Source organism: Myodes glareolus, chromosome 12 (genome assembly GCF_982192425.1).
Source record: "Myodes glareolus chromosome 12, mMyoGla1.1, whole genome shotgun sequence".
Lineage (NCBI taxonomy): Eukaryota > Metazoa > Chordata > Mammalia > Rodentia > Cricetidae > Myodes > Myodes glareolus.
The window spans coordinates 43,587,321-43,610,912 of record NC_142037.1 but is presented as its reverse complement, the minus strand read 5'-3'; the positions used below and the strand labels follow the sequence as shown (position 1 = coordinate 43,610,912).

The following is a 23,592-nucleotide window of genomic DNA, read 5'->3' as shown; positions in this document are numbered from 1 at the left end:
GTATGTGTGTCTATGTATGTATGTGTGTCTATGCATGTGCATCCCCCCCCCACACTGAGATACAATTGAGTTCTACCTACAAGAAATTTGTATGAGTATCCGTACTCACACACATCCACACACGCACATGCATGTGCAAGGGTGCACTTGTATGTGGGTACGTGTGTACATGTGTGTAGGAGCCAGGGGCCATTTGGGGGTTTTGTTCTTCAGAAATAATCCACCTTGGTTTATGAGCACAGGGTCTCTCATTGGCGTGGAGAATGATATGATGGTTAGGCTAGGTTGGCTGCCCAGAGAGTTCCAAGGACCTGCTTGTGAGTGCTGGTATTAGCTACTGAGTGCTAGAATAACAAGGGTGAGCCCATGTCTAGTATTGCTGGTTTTTTTTTTTCAAACAAATAGATAAACAAACTAAACATGGGTTCTAGGAATCTAACGCAGACCTTTATGGTTGCATGGCAGGTATCCTTCAGCTAAGAATGTATGTATGTATGTATGTACGTATGTGTGTACGTATGTACGTATCTTTTTACAATTTCAATGCTCGAAGACAGCTTAAAATTATAGACTTAGACTGGTATGTTTACGATTGACCATAAATAGCAATTACTTTCAGGCTCAGAAGATTGGGGCGGAGACATACATGCTACAGTGTTTTTTTGTGCATGACCTGAGGTCACAGCTTCATCGTAAGATCCCTTTTTGGTATTGAAACGTCCTTAGCGAATTTCTGAGAGGAACTGCAATTCTTGGGTTCTCTAGTGAAATAATACAAAAGCATTACCTCCTGGGTCTCTAACGAGAGGTCTGATTCATCCTGGGACATGAACCCTTTTTTCCCCTGACAGCAGGCATTGAAAGTGCTTCTGAGAGGTGCTATTTATTGAATTTTCTTGTAACTAAATGGATCTGTGGCAGCTCTGACCTAGAAGCTGCTGATGAAACGGGCAAGGAAAGTGCATTCCCAGCAGAGAGGGAGAAAGACGGCCCTGCCCATTTCATCAGGGGCTTTGGTCTGCTGCCTTGGGCTGGGTCTCAGTCTTTGAGCTAATTCCTCATTTGCCCATGCAGAAACCCTTGCAAAGGAGATTTGTCAGTCTCAGTAGCCGAGGCTATAGCAGCTGCTCGTCTGTTAGAAATTCAAATTTGAGAATCCAGCGTAGATCCCCTGCATCTCGGACTCAGACGGCATGATCCTGCAGTTGGTACACGCTCATCCTCCTGGAGGTGTCGGCTTGCACCATTCTCAGTTTTGAGAGTCACTGCACTGGCCACAGTGACATTTTCCTTGATTTTTTCTCCATGTGGAGGCCGAGTGTGTAGAAAATCAGGGAAGAGGTCTGTAGGGATGTGACACACATCTACTCTCCTGTTAGTGGTGCGAATCAGAGCTGGGGGACAATGCGGGCGTGGCTGTACGCCTCAGAATACAGCTCTGCTCTAAGATGCCTATTCTAATCAGGTAAAGATGCAGTATGTGTATGTGATATCTATGTGTAGATATACACAATGGATATAGAGACACTGTATATATAAACATATAAAGTTATAATGTATAATGAGGTATGTGTATATATAAATGCATAAGAATATATGTAGTTATTAAAGTATACTATGTATAATTGTATAATTACTGAGTGAAAAATATGTATGAATACTATGTATGATTAAGTATATAGTTATATACATAATCATATACACAATTGTGTATATGTGTATATATACATAATTTTGTATATATGCATATGTAAATACACAAAATTTTGTATGTATTTATCTCTATATACATAATTTTGTATATATGTATCTCTATATACATAATCACACACACACACACACACGCACACACACACACACACACACACACCTAATCCGTAGTGTGAATGTCATGTGAGCCAAACCAGGAAATTCCAGAAATTGGGACACCATTGAGAATCCTGAAAGGAGACCTGTGAGACTGGAGGTCAGCAGAAGTGGGGAGGGACAGAAAGATGACCGAGAGCCATCACATTGTTCAATGCAAGGGACCACCATCTGCTTAAAATTCCCTACAGCGGGCTTCAGGCTGTACAAGGACCCAAGCGTAGGCCAGGGCAGAGACTGACCTTATATAACCTCTGTGGATTCTCCAAGAGTTATTGATGTAGGAGAGGCTTCTGTATTTCTGTTGCTTTCATTGGCTAATTAATAAAGAAACTGCTTGGCCTGATAGGTCAGAACATAGGTGGGTGGAGTAGACAGAACAGAATGCTGGGAAGAAGGCAATGAGACAGACGCCATGACTCTCCTCTCCAAGACAGCCGCAGGTTAGAATCCTCCTGGTAAGCCACCACCTTGTGGTGCTACACAGATTATTAGAAATGGGTTAGATCAATATGTAAGAGTTAGCCAATAAGAGGCTACAGATAATGGGCCAAGCAGTGTTTGAATGAATACAGTTTTCCGTGTAATTATTTCGGGTAAAGCTAGCCGGGTGGGCGCCTGCTGCTCCATTATACAAGTTATGAACAACAGACGAGATCCTTACCTCCTTTGAGGGCACTGAAGGTGGAGAGAAGAATAAGGAAGAACCAATGTTACCTCCAGGTGGCTTCTCATTGCTAAGGGTTGAACTTGGGTTATTCCGTCTGCCCACTTGATGGCCTTACTGTATAGGTGAAAGCCTCTCTGTCTATATAGGGAGAGCTCTCATTACATGGCCTGTCCTTTAGACGTCGTGGAGGGGTGGGTGGTCAGCAGGAATGTTGATTCTAGTGAGGGACCGAGGACACTGTCCTGCGCTGATAGCATCTGGGTATCTGACTTTCCTGGGCACACAGCTGGATACTTGCCTGCATTATCTCATCCGACCTTCCCAGCAGGCTGCTCTTTAAGCCGCAAGATTTGAACCAAGGAGAAAGCTGGAGCGTTGACCTGCTCTCCCTTATGGGACATTTCACGGTAGCTAATGTCTGAATCAGGGGAGCATGTGGTCACTTGCTGGAGACTTCATTTTGGGAGCTCAAATTAAATATGCAATTTCTGCCATCTATTTGCCTGTATACATCCTTTTCCTGGCCTATGCATCTAGACTTATTTGCAACAGAATTTTAAGTTAATTATTGACATACTAAAAGCTCTTAGACCTTCATATAGTCTATATTTAAAGTATATATAGTGTATATTTAAATATATAGTATATATTTAAAGTATATATATATATGTGACTTTAAACACCACCACCACCACCAAGAACGAATCACTTTTTGAGTGAACCAGAGGCTAAGCCTCTGCATTATAGTAGGAATTCACTACTGACTTACACAAAAGGAGGTGCCTTGCTAACCAAAAGAGAGTTGTGCATTTTGTACATTTGTTACTTTTCTGACTTACTTCATTTCCATTTGTATACCTGTTACAGATTTTTTTTAAAAAAAATTATGCTCAATTATTTGGTTTTACAGGTTAATTTGTCTCTTGCTTTTTTTTAATTGCCCTAAAGGTTTGTTTGACTCTGTGTGTGTGTATGTGTGTGTTGGACTTTTTAAGTGTTTTGGGGGTTCAGAATCTAGGAATACGAGATGCAGGGATTTTGCTCCCACATTGTAAAACAAACTGGCTGATTGTACATCTGGTAATCCTACGTCTTTTTACTACTTTACCAAAAGAATGAGTTGATGGATAAAATTCTCTTTCATTTCAGGAATTACAACATATCGTTGGACCACAGCGCTTCACGGGAGTGCCAGGTAATCACGAGTTTGCATGAGTGTTTGAAGTCCCGGACAGTCTGGAATCTCTAAGCTCACCTGGTTCTGTCATCCGCAGCTATGATGGAAGGCTCATTGTTCGATCTGGCTCAGCGGGGCAAGTCGGAGATGCAGCCCTTCGCTCACCTCACCATTGATGCTGCCAACATCCCCAAGGGTAAGTTATATTTACGCTCTGCCTGAAAACGTATTTCAGTTTTTCAGCCCTCAACCCCTGGACACGCTCAAACCTACCCGTAGCCCGTTACTAACACTTTCGAGTCTTGACTTCTCAACCGAAAGGAAGAGGCAAACCCTTCAATTGACCCCTACCTGTCAATCATGTCACAGACCACATCATCCCTGTATTCATTTTTGGATCATGGAAGTGGGTGTTTCTTTTAAGTACCGGCCAGTCGGAAAGACAGTGGCCATGCGTTTTTACTCATGAAGTAGATTAGCTTAGTACCAAAGGCATCCCCATGACTGACCTCCTTGGTGGATGACGTCATTCAGCAAGCCAGAGAGTTTTCCTTTGGGGAGGGCTGTGGGGGCACCTAGCAGACGACAGGAGTCTTCAGGAAGCTGAGATATTTTGTCGCTTCTGCTCATGCTTGTCCTTCCGCTCCTTGGTAAACATCTAGTTTAACAGGCCAGAGACACAATTACTTCTGAAAATGAGGATCCAGAGCTCAATGCACCACGTAGTTCTTCTGGCTACTCACCATGGGCTGTAACATGAGGGCCAACTTGTTGGGGTATCTGTCCTGTCCAGTACCCCACAGCCAGCAAGTCCCAAAGAAAATCTCACAGAGTCTACATTAGGTTATAAACTGATTGGCCCATTAGCTCAGTCTTTTTATTAACTAATCCTTACATCTTACAGTAACCCATAATTCTTGTCTGTGTTAGCCATGTGGCTCAGTACCTTTTTCAGCTGTCAGCTCACGTGTTGCTTCTTCGGTGATCTGGGCAGGAATGGCGGAGGGAGCTTCCTCCTCCCTAGCCTTCTCCTATTCTCATTGCCCCGCCTCTACTTCCTGTCTGGTTGACCCGCCTATACTTCCTGCCTGGCCAATCAACGTTTTATTAAAATACATGATGGACAGAATACAGACAATTCTCCCGCACCAATGGGCTAGGCAAGGAAGACAAGGATCCCATTGAACGCTCTGTTCTGAGAGAGTGTAACTGAGCATCACTGTTAATGCTACTGCGTCCTCCATACAGAGCACCTCCTAGGCTTAGGTCTTCTGCTGTGTGTTCTCATCCTTACTGCAAGGTAGCAGTTACCATTTGGATTATTCAATGAGATGGGGCTTTGCATAGTTTGTCACTTGCTTAAGGTCACCGTCACCACGGTAACGAGATTAGAAGTTGACTTTCCACTCTACTTAGTTCCCAGGCGGGTGCTGGGTATTTTCCTAGAAGCAGGCTGCAAGGCACCTGTGGTAGCGTGGCTTTCTCAGAAGGAAGTAATGCAAGGGCCATATATATTTTTTTTGCAGAAATGAATTAGTTTGCTGTCTAATGACTAGGGTTCTAATGTCTACTTGTGACCTTGTATGCAGTACTGGAATCTGTGCCTCAGCTACAGTAACCATAGAAGTAATATCCACGTTGTGGGGAAGCTATACATGCTATATTTTTGGGTAGAAGGAGGCATGGTACACTCACCAGATGTGATTTACAATTGTTATTTGAGCTTGATTAAGTCATTATGCAAATTCCATTTTATTCTACATATGGCTTAAGGTAGGATTTTTTTTTCTTTTTTTGAGTTTAAACGTTTTAGAGTCTTGTAAGTAATGAAAGCCCATCTTTGAATAAATAATTTTGAGCCATTAACCTAGCATAGGCCATAGAGAGAATTTTGTTGTTGCTATTGTTGTTCTGATTGAAGATACAGAAGGTGAGGAACCAACTCTTGAGCTGTTAGGAGATTCTCTAGGCTGCATGTTCTGATCCGCATAGCTCTCTGTCTGTGTGTGCCTGGTGGGGGAGCGACGCTCATTTCCCCCGAGTGGCAAAACTAGTTTGCATGTTCACAAAGACAATCAAATTAATACCAGTGCCTGGGCTGCGTGTACCGTGAATGTACCCTACATTTATCTTTTCAGTTCACTTTAAATGGCATAGGATAAATATTGCCTGCGACGGTGTGCCAACGTCGGCTTGGCAACGGCGAGCGCGTTTTAGTTATAAAGCTTCCTCTGCAGGCACCTAGAATTTAACCCGTGCCAAAACTCCAGGCGGAGCTCCTGGTTGTGTCCCGACAGCTATTTGGTTTAGGGTGCAGGGAAATGAACTGCTCTGTGGTTCCATTTAAGAAAACGGAGTTAGCGGCTCTGGTTGGGCCAACAGCCCCGCTAGCCCATTGTTCCCCCAACACCGGCTGGTACTGAAAGATTCCGAGGAAGTTGGCTTTCCCTTGCTGTTTTTATTTTGGAGCGCCGCTATATATTTATTCGTACACAGTCCATCAGAATTTGCCCTATGTAGACCGTGTTGCAGTTTCAAAAGTTTCTCCAGGCAACTGTATTAGGGTGTCTTTGGGTGCGGGGTCAGGACATGGGCTTTTCCTTAGGAAGCTGGGCAGTCTAAATGTTTGCTGAGGTCCAGCCTGGTCCAACATCTTGCAGCTGGGAGCCCAGCCCAGGGCTGGAGAGGTCAATGGGGCTCGGGTAAGAGGCCCTCAGCATGCCTCATTAGCAATAGAAATCCTGGCTGCTGGGCAGGTCTTCATCTCTACTTCCCCATCTATCCCCCACTGCTCTCTTCTGGTGAGTCCTTTGTTTCTGCTGTCTGGCTTTCTAGACACTCACCTGTGTGCCTCCTGAACACCCCACCGGCTTTTTTCTGGCCAACAATATGCTCCCTGTCCTCAACCCGTTTTTGACTTGAATCTTCCTAGTTTTCCCGTTCTTCTGTCTCACCAAGCTCAGCTTGGCTGACATCACGGATCTCTGCAGCTTCTTTTGGGCAGTCCCTTGTCACTGATCTCAAACATTGCTCTTTCCAGCAGGCAGCAATAGCAATGGGAAAAAAAATCATATTTTATATGCTCACTTCTTATTTTCTCCGCCATCGGTGGTAAGCATCCCAAGGGCCACCTACTTGGTAAAAAAATCTTAATTTTGGACAGAGTGAGTCATCCTTCATTTTAGGCAGAAATAGAAAGCACCATATTGGGTGTCCTCTTGTCTGATCACCAGGAGGAATTGGTACTTGAGAACAGGAATGGAGAAAAGCAGAGAGTACATTATAATATAGAGGCTGCTTCAGACACACTGAACTATAGGGATGGTACTCTATCAAGGTTCCGATCTATCCTCACCACTATTTTGTATTACATTCTTGCTCTCCCTGGCCCTTATCTCACTCCAACATAAGTGGGCCCGTTCCATAGGAAGAAGAGACTTCACTTTAGTAATTTAACTTGTATGTGACGATCAAATGAAAGGAAAGGTAGTGTAGGAATTGGGTAAGAAGCTGGACAAAATGGAGTAACTTGAGATGGGAATATTTTTAATTTCCTAAGCTCTGCCCAGGGATTAGGTGGCCATGGACCAGTCTGGAGGAGTCAACATGTCAGCCTTTCTGATGATGTGTAACATGAAGGGCCTGCTTGTTGGGGTTTCTGTCCTGCCCGATACCCCACAGCTGTTTAGTCCCAAAGAAAATCACACAGAGGTCTCCATAAATTATAAGATGATTGGCCCATTAGCTCAGGCTTCTTATTAGCTCTTATGACTTATATTAACCCATTATTATTATCTTTGTTAGTCACATGGCTCAGTACCTTTCACAGCGGGGCAGGTCACATTACTTCTTCGGTGGTCTGGGCTGGACTGGGAGGAATCAGCTTTCTCCTTCCCAGAATTCTCCTGTTCTCATTGCATCACCTCTACTTCCTGTCTGGTTTTCCTGCCTATACTTCCTGCCTGGCCAATCAGCATTTATTTAAAACATGATTGACAGAATACAGACAATTCTCCTGCACCATGATGTACTGAGCAGACTTTGACAGTCTCATGTTGACTCCCTTGGGATCCTAGGGTGGTATTTACATTTGGGGCACTAGACTCCAGAGCTGAGCTAAGACCTCCAGTGGGAACAAAGAAGATTGCTGTCCAGTGCCCGCAGGCTGGTGACTGGCTGGGCTGTAGCACCCTGCTGTGGTGTTTGTCCTCTTTGAACACTGGAACCTTGTTTTTTTTGATTATTTAATGATGGGTTGTCCTACTGGAGATGGGCTACTGCCTTATCACCACCACCACCACTTTCTCCATCTCCTATTTGATTTCTGCAGTAGCTTGTTTTGGAGGTCCTCAGATCACATCGAAGAGACTACAGATCATTCTCTGGTTCATCCTCTGACTCTCTAGGGAAGGATACAAGTGTTCAAGTCCCCCCAGGACTCAGGGTACTGTGGGAAGGTAGATAGTATAGGTGGTATTATTATCATTGTTATTATTATTATTATTAATAATAATACATAGATCTCCTTAGAGCCACCAAGCCAGAGAGTTGTCAACTTTCATGACTTGGAATCTAGCTGATGAGGTGGTGACTTCAGTGTTAGTCCCTGTGCTTATTTATTTTATTCTTTTTTATTTGTTTTTATATTCATTGGTATCTTGTCATGGATGTCGGGTCCCCTGGAATTGGAATTGCAGACAGTTTTAAGCTGTCATGTGGGTGCTGGGAATTGAACCAGAGTCCTCTGGAAGAGCAGTCAGAGCTCTTAACCACTGAGCCATCTCTCCAGCCCCTATTTTTTTTTATTCTTAAAAAATATTTAAGTATATTGTTGCAAACCATAATGTTGAAACCATAATAACATTTTTGTTCAAGTATATCTTGTATTTCGACCTTTTTCACTTTCCGTCAAACTCAGTCCCAAATAACACCCCTTCTATTTGCATGGTTGTGTGTGTGTGTGTGTGTGTGTGTGTGTGTGTGTGTGTGTGTGTTCAAGCACATGCACGCATCTTGTAGGTTCTGCACATGAGCAAGACCTTGTAATACTTACCTTTTCTGGGGCTCCCTGACTGATTTCTGTCATTTACCATCTCAAGCTGTAGGCAGCATGGCACCCAGCAAAGTTTTTTTTTTTTTTTTTTTTTAGTAAATTTTATTAGATTATAAAAGTTTCCATTTCCGCCCCCCCTCCCAACACCCTCCCACTCCCCCCACTCCCCCCCTCCTTCCCCTCCGTCCCCCAGGGCAGTCAGGGTTTCCTGCCCTGTGGGAAGCTCCAGCTCCCTCCCCCTCCCTCCAGGTCCAGGAAGGCGAGCGTCCAAACAGACTGGATCCCCAAAATCCAGCATATGCAGAGGAAACAGGTCCCAGTGTCATAGTCAATGGCTTTTCAGAAAGACCCCGGGCCAGCCACAGTCAGAGAATCCGGCCAAATTCCGAGAATCTGGCTAGATCACGTCCTCGTTCAGTCCCAGTCCGGCTGGCCCTGGTAAACTCTCATCAGATCCGTTCCCTTGTATCAGTGGGTGATAGCATCCCTCGCAGTATTGATTTCGTTTTTCATGTTCCTCCTCCTTCCGCTCCCCATCCGGACCTCGGGGGGCTCAATCCGGTGCTCCAATGTGGGCCTTCGACTGCATAGCCGTCCTTCGCCAGAGGAAGGATCTCTCTGGGAAGAACTGCTCAGCAGGGCAACAGGGCTAGCTCCCAGCAAAGTTTTTATACTGCAGAAACAAATTATTCCCTGTTCCCCTAGTCTGAGACCGGCTGACTATGTTTGTCCTGTTGGCTCCAGAGAGATGGCACTGTGAGTTTGGTGCAACTCTTTATAAAATCCTCGGAGGGAAGATGTGGTTTTGGACCTTCCCATGCTTCCGTAAAGCCTTACCCTCCAAGTTACCACTTTCTCTGGTAGAATAATTAATATCCACATAAGTACACATATTGCATAATTTGATTTATTATGGATATCCCCAATTTTTAAAGAGCCGGTAATGTACATCAAAGACCTGGAGTATGAAAAACACTGGGTATATGGCTGATTTACAATGTTCCCTAGAATGTGGACTTCTCCAGAAACAATAGCATGGACGTCCCTCATCGCCTCATTTCTGGACGAGAAGGGGTTGTAGGAAAACATGGAACCGGGCAATGATTTAACAATGTTAGATATGGAATTGCATGAAGTTGAGGAGCTCGGACATTTTGTGTCTGAGCTTCTCTGGGGATAGACTCTCAGCTGTGTGACTCTGGCTAACGTTAGGATAGTAGATGGTGACCTAGGTGGAACTGGCCTACCCATAGCTTCTTTGACCCGATTCTTACATCCTTCTACAGACTCCTGTCTGTGAATGAAGGTTAAGTTATGTGACAGATGGAAATTCTCTTCCTGTCCAAGTTGATTTCTTTCCTGTCTGAATTGACTCTGGCTAATTTTCCTCTTCAACCTGGAAGGAACCTCTCCCCTCCACGGGGCTCAGTCTTCTCTTTGTGTGTGTGTGTTTCCAGGCATTGTAGCATCTTCATGGAGTCAGTTTTGACCCCTCTGTGTGGAAATAACCTCCCCCCTTTCTCACAGAAATCCTATGCGCTTCCTCCAAGCTTTGCTTCTTTTCTGAACCATGTTGCACTCATTGCTCGTGTCCTGTAGCTTCCTCAAAGGCAAGAATAGAGGATTTTTGCTTTGCACCTCCAGTGGACAGCACAGAAAGCATTAAGTTCAGTTGAATGCACCCATTCCCATATAGAAAATGAGTATCAAGGTAAGTTACCATGTTAGAATAAAGACTGTAGTGTTAGCACATAACACTCTTCCACCATCCTATGAAAAAAAAAAGATGAGGAAAGTTTTTTTTTTTTAATCCAAGAAGTAAATTCTAAATCTGTGCCTCTGTCCTCTGTAGGTTCCCATAAAGTCAGTCTGTCCTCTTGGTACCACGATCGGGGCTGGGCCAAGATCTCCAACATGACTTTAAACAACGGAAAGCTAAGGGTTAATCAAGATGGCTTCTATTACCTGTACGCTAACATTTGCTTCCGGCATCACGAGACATCGGGGGACCTAGATGCAAAGTATCTTCAGCTGATGGTGTATGTCATTAAAACCAGCATCAAAATCCCCAATTATCAAAACCTGATGAAGGGCGGAAGCACCAAATACTGGTCAGGGAATTCTGAATTCCATTTTTACTCCATAAACGTTGGAGGGTTTTTCAAGCTCCGAGCCGGGGAGGAAATCAGCGTTCAGGTGTCCAACCCCTTTCTGCTGGATCCGGATCAAGATGCGACCTACTTTGGAGCTTTCAAAGTTCGAGACATAGAGTGAAACCCGTTCTGTGGCACATTCGCCTGTACGTCCTAGATGCTTGGAAACATTTCCAAAAGTGGAAGATGTATATAGGTGTGTAAGACTACTAAGAGGCATGGCCCACATTGTACAAAACTCATGGTCTTCTCTCTTGACCCTGGACAGGCCATGCCTATGTAAAGTCAGCAGGACTCCTGGTGGTTACACAGTGGCTGTATAATTTCGTAATTAAATCAGACTGGAAGATGTATAATGATGCTTATGAAGTGAAGAGGTCATAGTCTCTGGATCTAACTCCTAGCCGTGTGCCACTGAGAACCTCAAAGTTAAGAGGGCGTCATTTCATTGCAGACAACTGATGATTTGAAGGGTTAAGTTCTCTTGAATTGTTACATCATGCTGGAACCTGCAAAGAAGTACTTTCTTTTTTCTAATGAGGAGAGAAAAATATATGTATTTTTATATAATATCTAAAGTTATATTTCAGGTGTAATGTTTTCTGTGGAGAATATTGTAAATTATATTTGTGCTATAGTATTTGATTCAAAAATATTTAAAATATGCCTCACTGTTGACATATTTAATGTTTAAATGTACAGGACATGTTTAACTGCTGCACTTTGTAACTCCCCTGAGGGAACTTGTCGCTAAGGGGAAGGATACTGTTTCGGGCAACCACATGTAGTTGATTTCTTCATTCTTCTTAATTTAATAGAGTTTTCAGACTTGTCAAGCCTATGCAAACAAAAAAATTAAAATGGATACCTTGAATAGCAAGCAGGATGTTGGTCACCAGGTGCCTTTCAAATTTAGAAGCTAGTTGACTGTAGGAGCTGACATAGCCAAGAAAGGATGCATAACAGGCTACTGAAATCTGTCAGGAGTATTTGTGTAATTATTGAACAGGTGTCTTTCTCTACAAGAGCTACAAATTGTAAATGTTGTTTCTTTTTTTAAATAGAGAAAGTATTGCGGTTTATCATCGAAAAACAATCCACTTTTTAATTTAGTGAATGTTATTTTATTATACTGTACAATAAAAGCATTGTCTCTGAATGTTAATTTTTTGGTACAAAAATAAATTTATATGAACCCTGCCTACTCATTTCTGTCCTTCGCTTTCATGTGTGTCTTGCTCTGCAATCCTGTCCTTTCCAATATGATGATGCGGCTGCTATCTTTCTCCAAAGGTTACTGGGAGAAACACAGATTTAATTAAAACCCAGGAACAGATTCAATTAAATTAATGAACCTTGGAACTTGAAAAATAATTTTCAAGGGATTTGTATTCAAGGATGTAGCCAGAGAGAAAGCAGGTTCCTCACTTAAAAAAGAGAAGTTTGCCCTGCTTGCATCAGAAAAATATGGTGCTTTGGCTTGGGGAACATCTAGGACATGCTCTCCCGTACCGCAGTAAAAGGAGACTCACTTTGGCCTGCACACATTTCTTCATGGAAATATATGTGGATGAGCTGTCTAACCGCACTGGTTACTCAGGAAGGGCAGAGAAAAGAAAACAGTCAAATTGGGAAGGCATGGAAAGCCATTATTTGAGGCACTTGTCATTTGCAGACAAATGTATTTTAATGTTTGAGACAACATTGAGTGGGGGAAAGAATAGCAGAGGTTACCACGAAGAAAATCATAAATTGTAAACAGCAGAACTTTAAGGGTGGGACTTGATGGTGTTGGCCAAAATACACCTACTATTTTATATCTGAGTTTGAATAAACATAACAAAACTTGGGTGTTATGTATCCTGATGGCTGCTGCTTGTCTTAAGGAAGAATTTCTACAAGCAGCTGAGTTTCTGTAGCTTCCACAGACCCAGAAGCTTGTCACAGCCTCATTGGCTACCCAGGTTATAGTTTGTTCATTTTATATTTGTTGAGCGCCAGTGATATGCTCAGCACAGTATCAGGCCCTGACCTTGGCTAACGGTGAAACTCCCAGCCCTGGGCTTCTATTCCAAATCTTGGGAATCACAGAAAGTCTAAAACGAAACATCGGATAGGAAGGGGCGCAAAGGCCTCCAATGTGGATACAGAATGCATTAGTAACTTCTATTCTTGGGTAGCTTGTTAGTTGCTTTCCAACTGTTGTGATAAATATGGGAGGAGAACACCTTATACCAGTGGTCCTCAGCCTTCCTAATGCCGCGACTCTAATACAGATCCTCTCCTTCTGCTCTGCCTTCTTAGGCGTCTTCCTCTATTTCCACTCTCAGTGCTTTAATCCCTCTCTGGCCCTCACCAGACTTACCCAGAGGACAATCTGGTGGGAGTAATTTCTCAGCTGAGGTTCCCTCTTCCCAGATATGTCTAGGCTTGTGTCGAGTTGACATAAACTAACTAGAACACTCAGGGCTCTTAGGGAACAAGGAGGCTGTTAAGTCTGATCAAGACAAGACTAGATCATGTCCCCTGAGTAAATGGGAGGCATGACAAAACGATGTCAGGAAACCTGTGCACATCGGCTGGAGTAGATCTGAGCTGCTGGCTCATTTTACCTGCTGCATTTCAGGCCTCTTAACCTGCCAAATCTGGGGAAGGAAAGCATGCCAAGTCTCAAGTTATCTGTCTTCCTGAATCAATTTTTACAACCACACCAGGCCCATGCATCCAAGCCTCTTTCTAAAACATGACACAAAGTGATTCTTACTTAGTGCGCTTGCTTTCCCCAGCTTCTTGTGCTCTCTGTTATTCCTTTACAGATTGAAATTTTCTTTTGGTTTGTTTGACATGCACCGGTGTTTTGTCTGCAACATTGTCTGTGTACCGTGTATGTCTGGTGCCTTCAGAGGCCAGAAGAGATGCCATGGAACTGGAGTTACAGGCGGTTGTGAGCCACCATGAAAGTGGTGAGAATCGAACTCAGGTCCCCTGGAAGAGCAGTCAATGCTCTTCATTGCTAAGCCATCTCTCTAGTCCCTCTCTCATTCATTTCTATTAGGCTGCCTTGAAAAGTTCCCAGGGGAGATAACCTGCTTCCTCGGTAGCTCTGGTGGGAAGCTGAGAACTCTGGACCCAGCCTTTCTGAGTGTTCTTGTTGGGTTGGCTTGACATCGCAACACACTATGCTCTATGCTTTGGGGACCAGAACTTTCACTCACACCGCCATCTTACCTTCTAGGGTCACGATGGGCACACCACATGTACGTTCCCTTCGCTTTATCTTTGTTAACTGATTCCTCGACTTCTTTACTATGAAATTGAAACATGATCTTAGTAACTGCAGTTATAAATGCTAATTAGCTATTGGCTCACATTATTATGATTGAGCCTCATGTCACTTCTTAGAATAAAAATGTGTTCGTGTGTTCTTTTTCAGCTATAACACAAGGACCCTTTTGATTAATAACATGCTTATCACAATTCTCTTTTTTTAACTTTAAAGATGTGTGTGTGTGTGTGTGTGTGTGTGTGTGTGTGTGTGTTTAACATTTGTGTAAGGGCCAAAAGAGACCTTCAGATCCCCTGGAAGTAGAGTTCTAGGCCATTATGAGCAGCTTGACCTGAGTGCTTAGAACCAAATCCAGATCCTCTGTAAGAACAGTGTGCACTCTTAACTGCTAAGCCACCTCTCCAGCCCCTCTCTTAATTTGATAACTTGGAAAAATATCTATCTATCTATCTATCTATCTATCTATCTATCTATCTATCTATCTATCTATCTCTTCATCTTTTCCATTGACAAATTTACTTTAGGGGCTCAGCACTACAGCATCTTAACCAGCACTCCAGCTATTTTGTTTTAATTAGACATGACCCGACCCAGGAGAACTGACATCTGGAGACAGATGGCTGACCCTGATCAAGCAAAGAGCACAAATGGCTCCTCGCCATCTTTTGACTTTACTCAGACTTTCAGTGTTCCAGATGGTGCCCACCCACGCTGGGGAAGCCATCGGTGACTCAGCTAATCAGCTCCAGAAATACCCCCACAGATACACCCAGAAATAGTGCTTTACTGTCTGTCTGGGCATCCTATAGTAGCCCAGTGGATTTGCCTCATAAAATTAACCATCCTGCTACAATGAAGACACAGAGCCACCTGTAAAATAGCTTAGAGGAGGTAGCTATTTTGAGAAGTCCAAATGCACTTGGACGATGACGGTATCACTTCAAAACCTGATGGGATTACCATGGAAACAAATCTGTGATCACGCCTGGGAGAGAGACTCTAGATTAGCTTGGCTGAAGTAAGAGAAGTATCCTTGAATGTGGGCAGTACCATTCCCCAGGCTGGCGTCCCCAAATGGAAAGTAAGCCAAGAACATTCATCCTCTTTGTTCCCTGACCGGACATGCCAGCCAGCTTCCTCCTGTTCTTTCTCTGTGACTTTCCCGTCATGGTGTACTGTGCGGACACTCTGAGCCCAAACCCTTCCTTCCTGAAGTTACTTCAGTCAGGTATTTCATTCAGCAGTAAAGAACGTAACGAACACAGTGTGTGCCATCCCTTCCCTAAGTATCTCTCTTTATTCTTTAATTCCTGTGCTTACACTTCTATTAAAACTATTTTTTATAAACTCTGGTATTGCTTGTAAGGAGGTGAATTTAGCCTAAAAATATCCCAATCCAAATGGGTGAAAAGAGAAAAGTTACCAGACAAGGCTAGAGATGAAGCTAGACAACAAATAATAAACACAGTTTAATTGATGAAATCTAATGATTTAAGTCATGAAACAGAATAGAGATTTTGTTGAGTTTATCTAAGCTGCCAAGGTTCATGAGACATTCTGTATCTAATACAGGGTAAGAGAGCTTCCCCTCCCCACCCAGCACAGGACACCTACCAAAGCCAGCCTAAGGCTACCACTGTCTTTCTCTATTTTACTGACTTACAAACATAGTGGCTGCTACCCCCGAAGACAACCCCTGAGTTAATGCCCAGGTCGGTAGTTACAGGAGTCACTGGCAGCATCTGTCCCGTGGGGATGAGATAGGACAGTAACTTGGGGGTGAGTCTTCATGTTGAAGCAGGCTTGGTGGCCATCAGCTCTGGCAATGCAGCTTAGGAAGACTGGCAAGACCGCCAGAAACCATCCAGATCTGTTGTAGGAAGGAGCAGGCCAAGTCCCGTCGCCCAAGAGGAGCACAGGCCCTTTGTTCTGTCCTGCCCGGCTAGCTTACACCTGAAATAATTACACAGAAATGGTATTCATTTAAACCCTGCCTGGCCCATTAGCTCTAACCTTTTATTGGCTAACTCTCGCATCTTGATTAACCCATTTCTATTAATCTGTGTTCACCATGAAGTCGTGGTTTACCGGCTTCAGTCTTGGGCAGGGGAAGCATGGCGTCTGCCACACTTGCCTTCTTCCAAGCATTCTGTTCTGTCTACTCTGCCCACCTAAGGGCTGCCCTATCAAAAGGCCAAGGTAGTTTTTTTTAATTCAACCATTGAAAGCAACACATAGGAAGAAGACCCTCCTACACCACTGAGTGGCTGCCCAGACACCAGGGGTTGCCTCGTGGAAAGAAACTCAAGGTGCCTGGGATCCCTGGACTGATGTACAAACAAGCTCCTTTGTGGGGCAGATTTCCGAGGCTGCTATGAAATCCCGTCCTTGAAACCATGCGAAGCTGGTGACCTCTTGATATAGCAGCCACAACAACTTACCACGAACTTGGTGGCTCCCAACTGCAGGACTTCATTCTCTTTGCCTCCGGTGTTGGAGGCCAAAACAAAGGCAGTGGCAGGGCTGCGGGCTTCTGGAGACCCTGGGCGAATTCTTCGCCTCTCCTGGTTTCCAGGGGCTCAGGGTGCTCTGCTCTGGCCCCTCCTCATACTTTCCTGTACCTTTACTGCTCTGTTTCTCTTCCTCCATTTGCCCTCTTTATTTAATTCTGTATGTGGGCATGCTCATATCACAGCTGGCATGTGGAGGTCAGAGGACAACTTCCAGGAGATTTTTTTCACAGCAGGGTGCCTAAGGGTGAGACATCTTAACACCCCTTCTTTTCTTTCTTATAAGGGCACATGGCATTAGATTTAGGGTCCACCCTCATCGATCAGGATGATATATATCTTCACACACTTTTCTGCAATGGCCCTTTTTCTCAGGAAGCCTATATTCACAAGTTCTAGGATTGAGGACATAGATACGTCTCTTAGTGGGGGGTCATCTTTCCACCTACTAGACTCTGCAAGTATCTTATCTAAAATCCCAGACACTTGGTTGCCACCCTGCACTCCTCCCTTTGCACGTCTTGGTTTCCAGGGAGGGGCAGGGCACGGGGAGACGACAATTACTGAAACAGCAAGCAAAGCACAGAGTGATGCACATTCCTCGATCTGCCAATTTCTAAAACTGTGAAGACAAGTCCCAGGGGAGGCACATAAACACCAGCCTGTTACTGTTTAGGAGGTGGTTATGGGTATTTTCTTCTTTTCAAAATTTCCCTACTGTTGTTACACTGTGATTGAAGTCCATAACAAAGAACATTAAAACAGATCTCTTCAATAGAGAAAAGAGACTGTTGCTTTCAGAACAATCTAGGTTCTGAGCTGTGGGCCTGTGTGCTTTTGAAACGGAATACCCCAGGGGCTTGGGTAGAGAGCCCTGGAGAGCTGGGCTTTTAACATAGGAGGAAGTGACTTCTCCCAGTTGTAAACAGGCCAAGACACTATTCTCAGCCTTTGACTTGGATTACGTTTCAAATTACGGTTAAAGAGACCTGTGGGAGCCAGGCTGAGTCTCCATCACTCCCTCCATCTTCCCTGATTCTAATGAAGAGGTGGGGAAGCAGGATGCTGCCAAAGAGGGAGAACATGGTCCCGAATGCCTCCAGCATCTGTTTAAGGGGCTCAGAGTTAATTTCTCAGAGATTGCTTGACAGCTTGTTTTCTGCCATCAGCAAGGGAGTAAGCAAGACAGAGACAGAGATAAATTAATTGAAATGTTTCCTTAGCATGTAACTGCTCAGATAAAGATGGTATCCCTGTGGCGCGGCTCTTTAATCAGGTGTGTGTGTCCTTGTAATGGATTGCTACAAGATGCTCAAAGTTAAATTGTATTTTTTGGATGGTATAATAGAGTGCATGGAGGAAGGTTTCCTTTTATAATAGAAGTTTTTTATTTTTGTTTTTTTTTTTTAGTCCTAAATGCCTATATATGCCCAGGATATTGGTCCAAAGAAGTCTAACCATAAAGACTACAGCATCTGCAGAACATATACTGGTCTTGGCATAGAGCTGAGCTTATGGTCCATCAGCACATAAGAATTCAGAAGCTCTATCAGAAAAATTAGATGAAAAGAAGTGTGTTAATTAGAATTCTCTAAAGAAACAGGTAAAGACATGTTGATCAATTGGTAGGCAGATGTAAGTGAGGATTGTTTAAGGGAATTGCCTTATGTCAGTAATGGGAGGTTCAGAAGTTCTAGATCAGTGTTTTAAACCTAGGGACCCAGGGATGCTGATAACACCATTCAGACCAAATCATGGAGCCTCACGATCCGGGAGGGGTGGACCACAAGGTCCAGACCCGTGATGTCAGAGGGCAGGGGAGAAAGAACCTAACCCAGCTGCAAAGCAGAGTGACCAATTCCCCTTTGTTCTGAGTTTGTTCTGTCCAGCCCACAGCTGACTGAATGGGCCGTGCCCAGCCCACCCCACTCCCACCCATACTATACTGAGTGTAGGGATACTCCTTCAAGCCCCTCAGAAAAATGCCCTCCTAGACACACTCCAAAATAATTCCTCATCAATTGTCCAGATGTGCATTTCACTCCAGCTGACATCTGGGAATGAAGCACCTCAGGGAGGGGGACGAGGCAACGTGTTTAGGAAGCCTTCCTTGTTTGGGTTTGCGATGAAATCCCAGGAATTCATTTCATCTTGTGAAGGTTTATAGTCATTGTTCTTTTTGTTATTTTAGACAGAGTCTCACTATGTAGTCTGGCTGGACTAGAACATGTCGTCATACTCAACCTCATCACATCTTTTAGTTATAACAGTGAGCCATCTTGTGACATATCTCGTTTCTATAGGGGACTCAGAGAGAGTTTTGCGGTCACGGGAGTCCCTGTAAGATTGCCTCCATCCAGCGTCCTGGCTCCACGGAATACAGATCCTGAGTTATCTGGGGCCGACTGCTTTATTTTACAGTCATATTTTAAAGTATCCATTTAATAGTTTTTGAGGGGAGAGGAGGGCGGTGCATACGGAAGGACAGAGGTGGGGCGGGGCCTATTGGTGGTAGTGTTCTTTAAGCCTCTGTTTGACTGACTCGAACAGTTCAGATTTGGCACAGACTTGTGTTCACTGGGAGCCACCCAGGGAGATTCACAGCTGCTTTCTGTCCAGGGTGGGGGGATACTGCAGAGGACCGACCGCTGTGTGCCTCCCTCAGACGGGAAGAATTATTGCAGGGAAAGAGGTTAAGGAGAAACAGATGTGTGCTCACTGCACTGACTTGCTACAAGCAGGATGTAGATGTGCTTAAGGAGACCAAAGCTGCCCCAGCCTTATTCCATGGATAAGGATAACAAAGACTGTAGGTACACAGGTCTTTCCCCCTTTTCGTGGCGATTCGCAGGGCCGTTTGACCTCTGGCTCCCTGGAGATTCTGCACTAGCACTGGCTTGAGGGTATAGTTTAGGAAGAATTTGGCTCTCTTTTGTTATGGTGATTCCACCTGTAATCAAGGTTCTAGCAGTGGGCCCCATAAGCCTGCCTCCCCCAGCTGATTCTACCTGAGGTGCCGGGCACCTGTAATCTCCTTCTACTGCTCCTGATGGGAGGAAGCCATGCCCTTTTGAACCCCCTTGCCCACTGGTATAAATACCCGACTTGAGTTTAATAAAGTGGCCATTTACTCTTTGGTAAGTGAGCAGGTCTCTTTTGTGTGTGTCTGTTTAAACCCTCAGGACAGTCGTCCATTCTCGTGGACTCGAGTTCGGGAAAGCACATGCCTGAATCGGGCCTGGGTATCCACAGAAAAGTGCGGAGGCTTACAAAAGACTGGTTAGTGGACACGACTTTAGCCCCTCACTGGCCAGGAGAGGCATTTTCATTAACTAACGTTAGCCTTTATCTTCCACTTACTTTCCTTCCCTCGAGCTGCTGACAGACCCCAAGTCTCTTCTCTCTGTCTTATCGGTCCTCTGAAAATGTGCTATTTGTTACTGAAGATGCCATGTAAGCTGGAATTCAAAACTGCCCCATAGGAAGCGACTTATTCGGGATCTCTTCCATGTGTATATAAAATACATGCCAGCAAACCTCTGGTTTTGTGAGCCTGTTTATCGTAGCAGAGGTCCATTCTGTCCGTACCTGCGAGGGTTGCTGTTTCTCTCAGAGTTCCTCTTGGGTGGCTGACTCTATGGATGTAAGCATGAGTTCCCAGTGTATAAGAGGACGCATAGTCTCTCCATTTCCATCTTCTTATAGTTCAGTGTCCCACTCACCCACCCTTCCAGCTTTGCTAAGGGAGCTCTGCCTTCACCAGTCTCTCAAAGGAAAACTCTCTCCTCATCACTGACAAGGTACTTGGTCACATCCAGTTGTCAAAAGTACCAATAATCCAGTAAGCGACATTGTTTCCTACCTAGAAGACGTATACCACTTTATGCCAGCGGTTAAAAATTGGGGACTGATCCAGGAGCTGTTGGTGGTGCACACCTTTAACCCCAGCACTAAGGAGCCAGAGCAGAACTCACAGAGTGAGTTCGAGTCCAGCTCGGTCTACGGAGCAAGTTCTAGGACAGCCAAACCTGGACAGAGAAGTTCTGTCTTGAAAAAAACAAAACTAAACCAGACCAAAACAAAACAAAATTTAAAAAGTGGATGGGGAAGTTTCAGGTGGCTGGAAGCGTTGAGTCTCTTTTGTGTCCTGAGCGTTCCTTCAGGGCTGGTCCCACACAGAGTCTCTTTCAGCTCCATCACTCTTCTATAATCTGATGGCCATAATTCCTCTTTGCAGACTTAGAAACTCAAACGGAATCTGCAGTGTGTGTGTGTGTCTGTGTGTGTACTGGGTGTAAATGCCGGCTCTCTCCTGCATGCCTGCTGCTGCAGACAGGAAACTGGTGTGGGTCCTTCTATCTTAAATGTCCTCCTATTTCCCCCCTTCAGGCCTCCCCCATCCTTCAGTGCCCTGTGTTAGTGGTCTTTTCCTGTGTGAGCTTCTCCTGCTGTTAATGTTTTAATCAGAGTCTAGTGTGCCATGATTATGTGTTCCCCATTGCCTTCTGAGTGCTTCCTGGGTCTCACCTTTTGATGAGGAGCACAGGCTGCTTTGGTAGAGGAAGTTCCGGTCTTCCAGTTTTCGTGTTTCTCTTACATTCCCACAGACACCGAGAGTGTACAACGGGGCAGAGAAGAATCCATGAGAGAACACTTGAATGTGTGATGGGTGAGTTCGCTTGTGTCCTCTGTCCGTCTCTTCATCCACAGCACTTAAGGGTCCTTGGAATTCTCACCTCAGTCTGTTGCTGGGATGATGCAGCATGGAGTGAGTGAAACGTGGGAAGGCTGATGCTGAGAGCTTCCCGAGGTTCAGGGCCGCTGCCTGTGCCCCCATGGCAGGGAAGTGGGGTGGAGGAGGGAACCGTGAATATCGTTGCTGTGAGATCAGGGATCCGGACCCAGTTTTCAATGATCATTTCCTAATTGGAGATAAAAACTTAACTCTTCTCTAGCTCCAACTCTTTATTCATAAAACTGACATAATAACAGCCATGTAACCTACCTTAATAACAACCCAGTAACTTATCTTCTGCATTTCTGAGAGTTTATGTAAATGATACATGTGCAAATATCTAGAATAAAATGTAAGAGGGACTGAAGAGGGCACTAGCTGGTGAAGTTGGTTAGAGTTCGGAGATCTCCTGATCCCTTCCTCTATGCCTGCTCTTTCTGATCCGGGTGTGGGGTCCCCTCCTGCACCCCTGAGCATTTCTAGGGGAGATCTGAGGGGTCGGTGAGGTCAGCTCTTGTGCAAGTTTCTGAAGTAAACTTTGTGCTCAGACTACAACATTGATGGAAAGACATAAAGCAAGAAGGAGGAGCCATCTAGGGCTCTATTGCAGCATAATTATGACAGTTACACAGGAAATTTGTGTTCTTGGAAGCTAAAATGTTATGTGTTCTCACTGCAAAAAAATAACTATACAAGATAACGCACTTATTGCTTAGCTAGATTTAACTTTCCCACAACGTATGTGTGCTTCTGAGCCTCATGAGGTAGAGGACAAATGCATGTAATTTTGTCAATTTAAAAACTATGAAATAAAAACATAATTCTGTTTAGATTGGCATTTCAAATAGCTTTTCTCTTGTAGAGCTCTGGTTTTGCCTTCCCGAGGATGGTTTTATTTCTTTCAAACGCCCCCTTTCTAACGTGGAAGAGAAAAGGGAGGGTGGAGAGGAGGTTCGCCAGGATCTCAGTTGCAATGAGTCGCTTTCTCCTCTCCGACGGTCATGTCCGTAGTGTTCTCTAAGCAGCTGAGAAACAGAGGCTCGGGACGACTCCATCTTCTCCCCCTCTGCAGTATGTAGTCTCCACTTGGGGGAGCTGAGCCGCAACTCAGGGGAGGGGGAGGCTAATGGTGAAAATGAGGAAGTCCAAGAAGATAACAGTCTAATGAATTATTCCTCATTCAGATAAATAAAGATTTGAGGACCACCGACATCTGTTGATCTTCCTGTCTTCTAACTCCCCAGCCTCGAATGCCCAACAATGGGTAAAAATTAAAGAGATTACTGAACAAAATATAAGTAACTTCTTCTCCTGCTTCTCTTCCCGCTCCTTGTCGTGGCTTGCTTTGTTCCCCTTCTCCAGAAACACTTGCACCATGTATTCTGTAGAAATAAAATTCCCAAATGAAGGAACGATTTTCTGAGGGTCAGTGTTTCAAATGGCAAGACCTGGTGAGAGAACGCCTATTTGGGGCATTTGTTCTTGTGTTTCTGTATACTGGGGTGGCACAAATTAGGGTGGTTTTTATCTGGAATAACCGGCACCCCCAAGTCAAAGTGGCTTCAGTAACGAGAAATTTAAAAGTGTGTTTTCTAACAGAATTAGAAACCCAGAAGTAGGTCCGGCTACTAGTGTGGCATGCCCAGACCTCAGACCCTCTGCTTTGTGTGTTGGCTTCACCCTCAAGATGACAGCAAGCTGGTCATAGCAGAGCCAGCTCTCAAGCCCGGACTGAATGACGCTCATAGGAAGAAAAAATCACGTTTTCATATTGCTTAATAAAGAGAAGAAAGAATTCCCTTCAGCATCCCATGTGATATCCTCCAGGGGTTCCCCAAGTAGTGGCAGCTGTCAAAGCTCAGATGCTCAAAATGCTCCACCTAATTCTCCTCCTCCTCTTCCTTCTTCATCATACACACACACACACACACACACACACACACACACACACACACACACAATATGATGGACTGACCCTGGGACCTGGAACATGCTGGGCAAGTGCTCTATCTGAGCTGTCTCCCCAGTTTCTCCTCACTTTATTTTGAGACAGGCTCTAGCAAACATATCAAGGCATAGCTTGGATTACAGGCATGGTCTACCAATTTGAGCTTATAGTCCTTATTCTTGTGAAGAATTCCA

The 23,592-nt window shown here is 44.5% G+C and overlaps 1 protein-coding gene across 1 annotated transcript in view; it reads left to right on the top strand.

Moving 5' to 3' along the window:
• Positions 1 to 12,127, top strand: part of Tnfsf11 (TNF superfamily member 11) — a 33,760-nt gene extending 21,633 nt beyond the window's left edge. Inside the window, exons 3-5 of the mRNA XM_048422182.3 lie at positions 3,686 to 3,731; positions 3,811 to 3,909; positions 10,619 to 12,127. Coding sequence (XP_048278139.2) covers positions 3,686 to 3,731; positions 3,811 to 3,909; positions 10,619 to 11,040 — 567 coding nt within the window. The 3' untranslated portion in view covers positions 11,041 to 12,127. The remainder of the gene's footprint in view (positions 1 to 3,685; positions 3,732 to 3,810; positions 3,910 to 10,618) is intronic.
• Positions 12,128 to 23,592: the final 11,465 nt, after the last annotated feature.